The sequence below is a fragment of the Manis javanica genome, chromosome 4 (genome assembly GCF_040802235.1).
Source record: "Manis javanica isolate MJ-LG chromosome 4, MJ_LKY, whole genome shotgun sequence".
NCBI lineage: Eukaryota > Metazoa > Chordata > Mammalia > Pholidota > Manidae > Manis > Manis javanica.
In genome coordinates, this window is record NC_133159.1 from 71,879,815 (window position 1) to 71,892,786 (window position 12,972).

The window sequence follows — 12,972 nt, forward strand, 5'->3', positions numbered from 1 at the left end:
TGCAGATGATATGATACTGTACATAAAAAACCCTAAAGACTCCACTCCAAAACTACTAGAACTGATATCGGAATACAGCAAAGTTGCAGGATACAAAATTAACACACAGAAATCTGTAGCTTTCCTATACACTAACAACGAATCAATAGAAAAAGAAATCAGGAAAACAATTCCATTCACCATTGCATCAAAAAGAATAAAATACCTAGGAATAAACCTAACCAAAGAAGTGAAAGACTTATACTCTGAAAACTACAAGTCACTCTTAAGAGAAATTAAAGGGGACACTAATAAATGGAAACTCATCCCATGCTCATGGCTAGGAAGAATTAATATCGTCAAAATGGCCATCCTGCCCAAAGCAATATACAGATTCGATGCAATCCCTCTCAAATTACCAGCAACATTCTTCAATGAATTGGAACAAATAATTCAAAAATTCATATGGAAACACCAAAGACCCCGAATAGCCAAAGCAATCCTGAAGAAGAAGAATAAAGTAGGGGGGATCTCATTCCCCAACTTCAAGCTCTACTACAAAGCCATAGTAATCAAGACAATTTGGTACTGGCACAAGAACAGAGCCACAGACCAGTGGAACAGATTAGAGACCCCAGAAATTAACCCAAACATATATGGTCAATTAATATTTGATAAAGGAGCCATGGACATACAATGGCAAAATGACAGTCTCTTCAACAGATGGTGCTGGCAAAACTGGACAGCTACATGTAGGAGAATGAAACTGGACCATTGTCTAACCCCATATACAAAGGTAAACTCAAAATGGATCAAAGACCTGAATGTAAGTCATGAAACCATTAAACTCTTGGAAAAAAACATAGGCAAAAACCTCTTAGACATAAACATGAGTGACCTCTTCTTGAACATATCTCCCTTGGCAAGGAAAACAACAGCAAAAATGAGCAAGTGGGACTACATTAAGCTGAAAAGCTTCTGTACAGCGAAAGACACCATCAATAGAACAAAAAGGAACCCTACAGTATGGGAGAATATATTTGAAAATGACAGATCCGATAAAGGCTTGACGTCCAGAATATATAAAGAGCTCACACGCCTCAACAAACAAAAAACAAATAACCCAATTAAAAAATGGGCAGAGGAACTGAACAGACAGTTCTCCAAAAAAGAAATACAGATGGCCAAGAGACACATGAAAAGATGCTCCACATCGCTAATTATCAGAGAAATGCAAAGTAAAACTACAATGAGGTATCACCTCACACCAGTAAGGATAGCTGCCATCCAAAAGACAAACAACAACAAATGTTGGCGAGGCTGTGGAGAAAGGGGAACCCTCCTACACTGCTGGTGGGAATGTAAATTAGTTCAACCATTGTGGAAAGCAGTATGGAGGTTCATCAAAATGCTCAAAACAGACCTACCATTTGACCCAGGAATTCCACTCCTAGGAATTTACCCTAAGAACGCAGCAATCAAGTTTGAGAAAGACAGATGCACCCCTATGTTTATCGCAGCACTATTTACAATAGCCAAGAATTGGAAGCAACCTAAATGTCCATCGGTAGATGAATGGATAAAGAAGATGTGTACATATACACAATGGAATACTACTCAGCCATAAGAAGTGGAAAAATCCAACCATTTGCAGCAACATGGATGGAGCTGGAGAGTATTATGCTCAGTGAAATAAGCCAAGCGGAGAAAGAGAAATACCAAATGATTTCACTCATCTGAGGAGTATAGGAACAAAGGAAAAACTGAAGGAACAAAACAGCAGCGGAATTACAGAACCCAAAAATGGACTAACAGGTACCAAAGGGAAAGGAACTGGGGAGGATGGGTGGGCAGGGAGGGATAAGGGGGGGGGAAGAAGAAGAGGGGTATTAAGATTAGCATGCATGGGGGGGAGGGAGAAAGGGGAGGGTGAGCTGCACAACACAGAGAGGACAAGTAGTGACTCTACAACATTTTGCTAAGCTGATGGACAGTAACCGTAATGTGGTTGTTAGGGGGGACCTGATATAGGGGAGAGCATAGTAAACATAGTATTCTCCATGTAAGTGTAGATTAAAAATTAAAAAAAAAAAAAAGAAAGAAAGAAAGAAAGAAAAGGGGGATTACTCCTTGACAGGATAAAACTATTGGTAAATCAAAGATCAACGCATGCTTTAAATATCCTTAATGTTGATCAGTTAAAGGGTGTCAGATGATCAGCTATGGAGGTACTCTTTTCTGATAATATTCCTTTCTCTTAATTAAAAAAAAAAAAAAAGCAGTTACTGTGTGCTGACCTCCAATGAGTTCTGCACAGTGGTATAGACGGCATGTCAAAGTGTGGGCAAAGGGTCTGTTTGTTTCTATGCAGAAGATCAAGGCCTAGCTTGGATACCCAGAAAATGAACTAAGATACGATATGAGGAGGAGCTTCCGGCATCAGCACTCTCTGGAGGACTTGTGCCGGGGGATGATCATCAAAAAGCCTCCACAGGGATCCGGACGATGCTGCGGTTGTGGCTGCATCCAGCCCACCGTCTCCTGGACTTGCCATTGGAATGAGGAGGGAGATGTCTAGGCTGGCATGTGCATACAGTGAGACAACGAATTTGACCGGATCTGTACTGTTGGAACTCAACCAGGAGTTGGGAGGGGTGCAAGTTGTAGCACTCCAAAATCTCATGACTATAGACTATCTATGGTTAAAAGAACATATGGGATGTGAACAGATCCCAGAAATGGGCTGCTTTAATTTGTCTGATGGTTCAAGTACAGTTGGACAATATCCATCATATCATAGATAAATTTTCACAAATGCCTAGGGTGCCTAAATGGTTTTCTTGGCTTCACTGGAGATGGATGGTAATTATAGATTTGCTTTGTTTATGTCACCGTATTCCTATTATGTTAATATGTGTGTGCAAATTAGTTAGTAGTTTAAAACCTATACATACTTAAGGTACTATACAAGAAGATATGTCAAAGAAATAATCAATCCTCCCATGTTTCCTTCATATGCTACATCTATAGCTTTTCTTCTTCCTTCCTAATTACAACCCTTAAATAGAATTCGTGCCTCATATCGAATTTACCGAGTATCATAATTCCTCCAGGTGGTAAAGATACCTCGAGACAAGTGCTGGGCATAGAAGCCACAGGGCATAAATCTGCAAAGAAGTAAAAAGCTAACCTTTGCAAACAATATGGCTTCTCTCTCACTTACCAACTTTACATTTCCCTGTATGGCCCCGGAAGATGACTGGTTAGCCAGAGACGGGTAAGATTCCTCAAGGGAGGAACAACCTAAGACAGGCACAGTCGCAGGGGGGCCATCAGGTGAGAATTTGGGGATCAACAGAGCTGAGGCTCAGAACCTCACCCCCCCTGCTTTGAGAGAAATCTTCTGCATCCGTGGGTGTCTTGCTGCCCTTGTCTAGCCTGGATTAATGCTTAGTCCATAGGCACACACCTGATCATCTGATCATCTACATTTGCCCTCTTATAGCACTAAACTATGTTTTCTACCTTTATCTTGCATCTACCTACCACTTCAGCATTTTATTAAAAATAAAAATAATAATAATAATAGGAGAAATGTGGGATCAACATATAAATCAAGTACAAAAATCAAACGAATATTCATATTTGACCTGATTGTTTATAGGTCATAATGCATGATCAAAACCGAAAGTTTCTGTGATGAATGCCCTTGTACTGTTCACCATGTAAGAATTTATTCACTATGTAAGAATTCGTTGACCATGTAAGAACTTGTTCGTTATGCTTCAGAAGATTGGAGACTGACGAGAATTAGGCTTGAGATGGATTAATGATTGTACATTGAGCGCTGACTCCCCCTATACTGAATTTTATTGTTAACAACCATTTGATTAATAAATATGAGAGATGCCCTCTCAAAAAAAAAAAAAATCAACCACCTGCTACTTATGTGACCTTGATATAATACTCAACTGCTCCAACTTTTCATTCCTTGACCATGAGCCATATATGACTCAACCTGTCCAAATTTTGGGTCCTAGTTAAGGTAGAGATAGTAGTGACTGTCTCATAAGGTTGTTGTGATGAACAAATGAAACAATGCTTGTAAAAGCCTTAGAACAGTGCCTGATACATAGCAAACTCTCAATTTTAGCTATTGCTACTATTACTACTATTGTTAAGGAAAAAATAGTACCTCTTGAATACCAGCTCTATAAATATGAGTTAAATAAAGATAGTGAAGTCATAAATTATGAGATTACAGAAGTAATCCAAATAACAGAAAGAAAACTAATCATAGTAAAATAATTTTAACCCATGTTCACTCTTTTTCCTTAGAAATGAAACTGGAAGCATGGGAGAAAAAAACATTTAATTTGCCTCACTTTTTCTCCCTTATAGCATTTCTTAATGTGTTGCCCAGAATCATTAGGTCCCTTAATAAAGTATAACATTTAATATTAAAAAATTCATAGAAATTTTGCTATAAGAATCCATAGGCATTTCCTTTTTAACCTATCTGGATGTGCCATTCAGGAAAATCCTAGTAGATACTATGACTTTAGTACAATCAATGACTCTGAAAAGTAACAAACAAGAAGAGTCACCTTCACTCTACTGATGAAGGTACATTTTGTCATCTTTCAGTGAGAATATCTGGTTTCGTAACTAATAGATGGCTTCTTTTTTAAGGTCCCACTGGTCTATGATTCACTGAAAGGAATTCAAACAGATAACCCCTGAGAGGCTGTACAACAAAATCCTTAGTTCACAAACTTTATTGAACAACTTCATTCAAATCCTTGTTCTTCTAGTTGCTAGCTGATTAATAAAGTTACTTATACTTTGAGCCTTAGTTTCCTCATTTGTAAAATGGACATCAAAAGTCATTTTTACCTGACAGGATTGTCATGATGAATAAAATGGGATATATACAGCACTTAGCAAGGTGCCTTAACCACAGTAAATGTTCACTACATATTATACCTACTACCTATTAAAGTTTAGCCTGGGAGCCCAGATAATCCATACAAAAAACTCCAGAGCACTGACTATATGCCGCTTCTATTACTGCTGATTTATTCATCCACTGAGCAGACATGTGCTGAGTGGCTGATGCTGTGTCAGGCCCTGTGCTCAATGCTTTAGTTACTTAGTTGAAATCCTCCTGTCATGGGCGTCTCCACCAGAGGCTGTGAGCTCTGTGAAGGAGGTATCTATGCTCTCATGTCTATGGCTACACCATTATGGGACCTGGCACAGTGCCTACCAAATAGGCAACATTAACATGTTTTTCTTGGTGGGGGAAATGAATGAATGAATAAGAGATGATTGAAAGATATGATACAAGAATGATTAAAATGAACTCCTTGAACTCATGTTCTAGATGGAGCTGGAATTAGCCCCTCAAAAGGAGAAAGGAAGCAGGTAGAGTAAGGGAGAAAATTTCAGGCTTTGGGATCACCATGAGTAAAATACCAAATATTACAGTTACGGTAATATAGTTCAGTGGTAATGGCAAAAGCATGTAATCAAACTTGACATTTCTAGAAGAACTCTTAAATTCTAATTAAAAAAACAGAAATACTTTTATTACTTATCATAGAAAAAAGAAATTAGTTAATTTTGTATCTGAAGTCAAAGGATAGTAAGGAACATCCTGTCTTAGTCTTTTATGTTAGGTCAAGCCCAATCCTGCCCCAGTGTCCTTGCCCTATTCTCCAACGGTTAGGGATGCCAATCTCTTAGCCCTTCCCACCATGCCATGACTAAATAGGGAAGACACACAGGACAAATGAAGATTAGTATCAGCTTTATCCAGGATCCCTTAGTAATAGACAAATTGAAGAACTGGCAAGGTCTCCTACCTTGCAGTCACAACTGAACACAGACTGATCTGTAAGCAGGATGGATCTGACTTTAAAACCCAACTGGACCTTTCTTTACTCCACCAAACTGTCCTAAGACAATTCCTCTGTTTCAGACAATCCTCCCTAATAGTTCTTGATAAATAGTGCCAATGAACCCAAAAATTTATTATGAAAAAGTGGCTTGGATATAGTAAAAAGTGGCCAAGATTTTTCTAAGAAAAATAATCTTTGGGTCTACTAGGGCACGTAGATTTTTAAAAAAGTGGGCTTTCGCAACTAGAAAACAGAAGGGCAGGGTATGCTCTGCTGAATAAGGAGAAAATGATGGAACCTGTTTCCTATTTTTGAGGCAAAGTGACCTGCCAATCCACTCAAAAATGTGGTTGACCCACAAGATTCGTGACTTCCTGCCATGAATCAAAGGACCAGCATTGCTCAGTACAATGGTCCCCTTTAAGGAAACATGATGAAAAGAAATAAAGGTTCCCTAACTCTCATGCTCCACGTGCAATATTTTACTTAGGAGAGAGAGGATCCTACAGGTTTTTGGATAAAATAGGTGCTTGTTCTTCTGCTGTAGATAGCAGAAAGCCAAGAATTCTGATTTGATTTATTTTATCTCTATGAATGGCCTGATAAAACAAACTTACTAGCTACTAATAACCAAAAAAAAGAGAGACTACAATTCAATATCCTAAAACAAAAGTTATTTTATTGTTTTATGTCTTATAAGTGACCTGGGGAAAATTAAATCATTTTGTTGCCTCAGTGCTGCACTCTCAAATAGTTCACCTTGGAGACAATGCAAGGAAACAACATTACTCAAGTTCAATACATATTTTGTTGAGATTTTATTTTTGTCATGAAGAGGGCAGATATAGGACTTTACTTTTTTTTCTTTTTTTGAGATTATGAGATTTCATCTATGTCAGTCCTCTTTAAGGAACAGAACTGTGAAGTTGTAAAGGCCCACTTTAAAAAAAAATCTACCTGTGCTCGTAGACCCAAAGATTTTTTCTTTGGAAAATGTTGGCCTTGTTTTGCTATATCCCAGACACTTTTTCATAACAAAATTTTGGGCTCATTGGCACTATTTATCAAAAACAATGAGGGAGGATTGCCTGAAGAACACTATTTACTCTTCCAGAAATTCTAAAATGTACATCTGAATTAAAAATTTGCCTACTGTAATACAAATGAGTTGACCTACTATAGAAATGTGATAGATGAAGCTATTTATATCATCATATACTTGTCCACATGGGGTCTCCAAGAAGAAATTTTGAGCTTAGTAGTAAAAACACTTTTCACTTCTCTTCAGTACCTGATTTGGTCCCAGTAGGCTGAAACACCTACCAGGTTTGCCTCTTACTCCTGGCAGTAAGAACGGTTAGAGTGGAATCTGTGACCCACCTGCAATAGTGTGTAGATCATGCATAGCATTAACTACATTCGTGGCTCTACTTGATGGTAATTATTCTTATTTTCTTCCTTTATTCATATTTTGATTGATTCTACCTCATATTCTGTCTATCCTACTAAGCTGTTTTACATCTTTTCTGCAGCATGATGATGTATAAATGAAAAACCTAAAAATGTAAGCAGAGATATGATCTATATGCACAATGTGATTATACTCTTCAAAGATGTGGTAAGCAAATGCCTGGGGTTCCTAAAGCTATCTATATAATGTCAGAACAAAAGTGAACAATTCTGAGTACACTAGACTGACACTCTCTTTCATCAGTAAATTTTGGTGCTATGTAGAAACTGCCTTTGATTATTTAAAAGTAGTTATGATAATATGCTGTGCTGACACAGTCTAACAATAAAATGACAGAAATGTTTCATTTTTCTAAGAGCTAGAACTCCAGAGAAGGGAAATTACTATGAAAACCTGAAATTCATTAGAAGTGAAATCTTCCATTATATATGACACCTTTTTACTTGGATTTATTCATTTTCTGGGAGCACAATAAAATGACTAAATAAATTAGAAATATTAAAGATAGTTTTAGCAGCATACACAGAACTACACAGTTAATATTTACTTTAAGGAAAGCAGGTTATAATGAAGCTGAAATGTAATTTTGCCATGAATTTTGAGAAGCAGATTTTGAGCTATTTAAAAATTCTTATCATTTAGCTGTAGAATCAGATACTAAATGTAAATTTTTTTACAAAGCACCATTAGTATCTTATTTGAAAGAAAACATTTTCATAAACTGTTTTGCACCAAGTTCTTTTTAAATATGTTTGCACCATATTTAAAAGTTTGCACCTTTAAAAAGTTCTTCTTAAATATCTTAAAAGAGTAGTCTTTTAGAAACTCACCTCTTATTTCTCTCTTCCAGCCAGGGTCTAAGTATGAATTTTTTTTTCCCCCTCAATCAGTCTTTCATCCAACAGCAAATGAGACTACTTTCCAAATTTTTTTATAGACACAGTATTTTTAAAAGACAGTTTATGTGAATTTCTCACATTGCTTTAGGCTGAGATTAATTTGATATTTTCTTCTGAAATCTGTAATTTCAGTTACAAATACGAAGAAACAAAAGTGCTTTGTGAATTTTCTGGCAAATAGAGCTTACCCTCAGTTTCATTTCTAGAGAACACAATTGACTATAAAAATCTCAGAATTCTCATTTTTGCTCCAAAAATATTAGTTTAATCTCAACGGATACCTGCTCTCTTAAGAAAGCCGTGCTCCCATGGAAGAGTGTCTGTTCAAAGTGATAAGAAGGGATCTGTGTGTGTTGGCAGTGGGTTGGGAGGGCCTCCTAGGGATTGAGCTGGAGAGTAATGATAGCAAGTTTGAGAGAATTTTCCCCTTAGACATGTAAACTCCTGGGTTTACCAAAAAGAATTATAGGACAGAAGTAAAACAAAATAGAATAGTTACATCCAAGAAAAATCTGAGAAGAAACATTTAAAACGTGCAAGACACACTGTACTTGAAATGTACATGACAGATCATTTCTGCAAGGGCCACCTAAACATCCCCAAGCTCTACTACTCAGGAATCTTATTTCCAGGCACAGTATCCTGGAGCATTTGCAATTTTTTCAGTTGGAACTCTCTGTACTTTACTTTAAAAATAGTCTAAAGTCAGAAACTGAAATAGTTATCTATTTTTCAACCCCTAAATCGTTCTTTGGTTAATATACCATTCAACACTTCTGAACAAAGGGATTCTTAATGTTGTCTGTGGTTCAGGCACATCCTAAACTTATTAAGGGAAAAATAAGTTATTCACAAAAGAAAAAAAATTATATCTATCCTCCGATTGGAAAAAAGATCTATTTTCCCACTCATGCTGAATTATGTATTAAATCAGTTTAAATTTTATTTTGGACCATTAATCTGTAATTTAAAATAGTTGTCAAAATAAATGGATGTTTCTATTGTACATCAAGCTGTTTACTAGAAAATAATTCAATGGGTAGAACACATAAAATAAAGTTTCCCTTGTGTGATTGCTTACAAATGGAGACATGTACTCTTCGCAAAATCTACATGTTACATTTTAATAACATAACCACTGATAATAAAATACTTTAGTTAATACAAAAACAAATGCTATATCTTAAATCACAACTATCTTTCTCCTGCTATTTTTACCATATAAGAAATCTTTCTGTGACTAGATTTTAACAGTAAATTTCTAGAATATTTTAAAGCCCACACGAAATGGAAAAAAATGGTTTATGGAATTTTCTTTAAAGAACTGCATATTGTATTTCACAAATAAAGCGAAAGCAAATAAGAAAAATGCAGAGCAACATTACAATTCATAAGTATTAAGAATTCAGTGATATCCATTTCTAGGATCCACTCTGAGGATACCACTAGGTCCTAATGACCCATTATACATGAAACTTTGGCCCATGGTCCTGCAGGTGACAAACCCAGCAAGACCACATTCTAGAAGGTACTACTAAGCTTCATTTGTCCTTACCATAGCTGACTGCCATCAAACTGCCATCCAAAACTGCTTTAGGGAAACAGTTCCTCCGCAATCTTTTCAACAGACTCCCTGTTTTAACATCCACCTGTGTTACTGCAGAACAGTCTGACCCAGATTGAGCCATGGAGCAAATAATAACACTAACTGCAACTCCAGACAGAAAAAAATAGAAGTTCATTTTCCAGACTCTTGTGGGAATACAGAGCATGTCTGCTGAAACTGAATCCAAGAGTTCAATGATATTGTAGACTCAAGTATTTCTTTATATTTCACGTAATGGCTTTTCCGTTCTTGGGGTTTTATAATACACTACTGAGCCATGATTTAGAAAGTGAGGGAAATTCTCTCTCCCTCCCTCCCTCCCCACCTTCTCTCTCTAAAGTTGAATTATAGAAAAATTACAGTTGCAAAGTAAAACTCTAACAGAAAGCCACAAGAATAGTGCTCTTATTGAATACTACCACTGCAATTTGTCAGTTTATGCTGATGTTCTTTATTTTGGGGAAACATTGTTTTTTTAGGGCATTAAAGCTGAACTTCGTCCCTTTGGGTTTTGCTTTCCTTTTTTTTTTTTTTTCTTTGCTAGGGAATGACCTACTCTACAGTCTGCCTAAGAAAGCCTGAGGATTCCATCCTCTGTCATTTTCTACTGTTTCATCTTTTCCTGGCAAGGACAGACAACGCTCTTTTGTTGATACCACCATTACATTACACAACACCTTCTCTTTTTTTATGCAGGGGCTACCAAATCCTCATCAGTTCTATACAGCTTCCACATCACATTATTCTGAAAGCGGAGATGCTAACAGTTCTCCAGTTTAACTCACTAGATAGGCCAAATGGGTTTGCTTCCATTTGGTGTACAGTCTAGAATAACAAAGATTACCTAAAAGAAACAAGGCTTAAACTGTATCTAAGACTACAGAGGGAAATAGTCAAACACCTGAGAAAAAGATCTGATTTTTCCCTGACGTTAAAAATCTTACTGTAAAAATAATGTACTTGGTTCTATAAATGGTGTTCATCACTGAATTGTTAGTACAGACATGGAGATATTTCCTCTAAACTAACACAGGTGTCAGGAAGCTTAAATATATAAACAGAGTCACTCCATATTTTTTTTTTGAGAGGGCATCTCTCATATTTATTGATCAAATGGTTGTTAACAACAATAAAATTCTGTATAGGGGACTCAATGTACAATCATTAATCAACCCCAAGCCTAATTCTCAACAGTCTCCAATCTTCTGAAGCATAACGAACAAGTTCTTACATGGTGAATAAATTCTTACATAGTGAATAAGTTTTTACATGGTGAACAGTGCAAGGGCAGTCATCACAGAAACTTTCGGTTTTGATCACACATTATGAACTATAAACAATCAGGTCAAATATGAATATTTGTTTGATTTTTATACTTGATTTATATGTGAATCCCACATTTCTCCATTATTATTATTATTATTATTATTATTATTATTATTATTTTTATTTTTAATAAAATGCTGAAGTGGTAGGTAGATGCAAGATAAAGGTAGAAAACATAGTTTAGTGCTGTAAGAGGGCAAATGTAGATGATCAGGTGTGTGCCTATGGACTAAGTATTAATCCAAGCTAGACAAGGGCAACAAAACATCCATGGATGCAGATTTCTCTCAAAACAGGGGGTGAGATTCTAAGCCTCACCTCTGTTGATCCCCAATTTCTCACCTGATGTCCCCCCTGAGACTGTGCCTGTCTTAGGTTGTTCCTCCCTTGAGGAATCTTACCCGTCCCTGGCTAACCAGTCATCTTCCGGGGCCATACAGGGAAATGTAAAGTTGGTAAGTGAGAGAGAAGCAATATTGTTTGAAAAGGTTAGCTTTTTACTTCTTTGCAGATTTATGCCCTGTGTCACTCCATATTTTTGTGTAAGCTTGATTTAAAGTCTTAAAAACTAATGTTAAGGATCAACAGAACAGGGCCAGGAGGACTAAGGTGCAGTTCATTCCTGGTTCTGCATTTGGTTAGGGAATTCCTTGGTCCACAGCTGCAAGCAGAGTGCCCTCCATTAAGTCCTGCTTTATGGCAATGCATTATAAATTGGAGATGGCACATTGAAATAGTGGTCTTGAAAGAAGGTAGGATCCACAACAAGAAAGGGAGGACCTCATAGAGAGAGGGGAGACAAGAAGCCAAGAATCACAAATGTTTTTTTTCTTTGCAAGAAATAATACTCTTCCATACGCTTGTATCCCACACTCCCCAACATGGGATGAATGTTCTCACCTATTCACCTGAATACATCTCTGTTGAAATTAGAAGTAAAACACATGTTAATGTTGCTGACTTAAAACAAACAAGGTGTGGTTGTGAGCATTGAAGAGCACATTGATATTAGCCTCCAACAACTTCAGAGAAGCTGAGAACTAGTATTTATCCAGGACCCACTATATGCCAGAACTGTGATGTTATCTCAGTTGATTCCCATGACAGCCACTGGCTGTGTGGTGGTGTGCATTACCACATTATGTTAGCAATGGGGAAGTTAGGGCCCCCAAAAGGTGAATAATTTGCTCAAGGTCACACGGTCTAGAACACGAAAGATAGGATTGTAACCTAGGTTTGTTCAACTTCAAAGCCCACATTCCATCTCAAACCTTCATCCTCATGAGAGATTAATGGAATGGGATTTTACTCTGAAATCTAATAACTTTAATAATACTTTGTTTTTAAGTTTTGTTATGCTCTCTTTCTCTTCTAAATTTGTAGTCCAAATTATCCCTTTCCTTTCGTCAAAATGAAACTTTAACTTCTATGATACATTATACGATTCTCAGTAATGGGAAATCATCACCAAACCCAAAAAGAATACCAATAAAATATTATATATTTTAAAACTGAATATATTCAGGAAGGATACATACAAAACATACTATACTTTGCACATTATAAAGAGCAAGCTGAAAAAAATTATGTTACATTCTTTTATGGTAGTTTTCTTATTCTTACATTTAAAAAATATATCAAAGCTTTAAAATAACATGTTCATTTATAAAGGAGATCTTTATGACTCAAAGAGAAATTATGAAAATTAGAGTATATTTAATAAAAATAAAACCTTCATTTGAAACATATAAGAACAAACACACATTATATTCCCTTAAAAGAGTTTAG

The 12,972-nt window shown here is 36.4% G+C and overlaps 1 protein-coding gene across 6 annotated transcripts in view; it reads right to left on the reverse strand.

Annotated features, from left to right (window-relative positions):
• Positions 1-12,972, reverse strand: part of DDAH1 (dimethylarginine dimethylaminohydrolase 1) — a 228,174-nt gene that overhangs the window by 62,476 nt on the left and 152,726 nt on the right. The window contains exon 1 of one of the 6 annotated variants that reach the window (XM_037012448.2): positions 9,808-9,919. The exons of the other annotated variants lie outside the window; for them this stretch is intronic. Coding sequence (XP_036868343.1) covers positions 9,808-9,810 — 3 coding nt within the window. The 5' untranslated portion in view covers positions 9,811-9,919. Of the gene's footprint in view, positions 1-9,807; positions 9,920-12,972 lie in introns of those variants that run through there. 6 annotated transcript variants of the gene reach the window in all.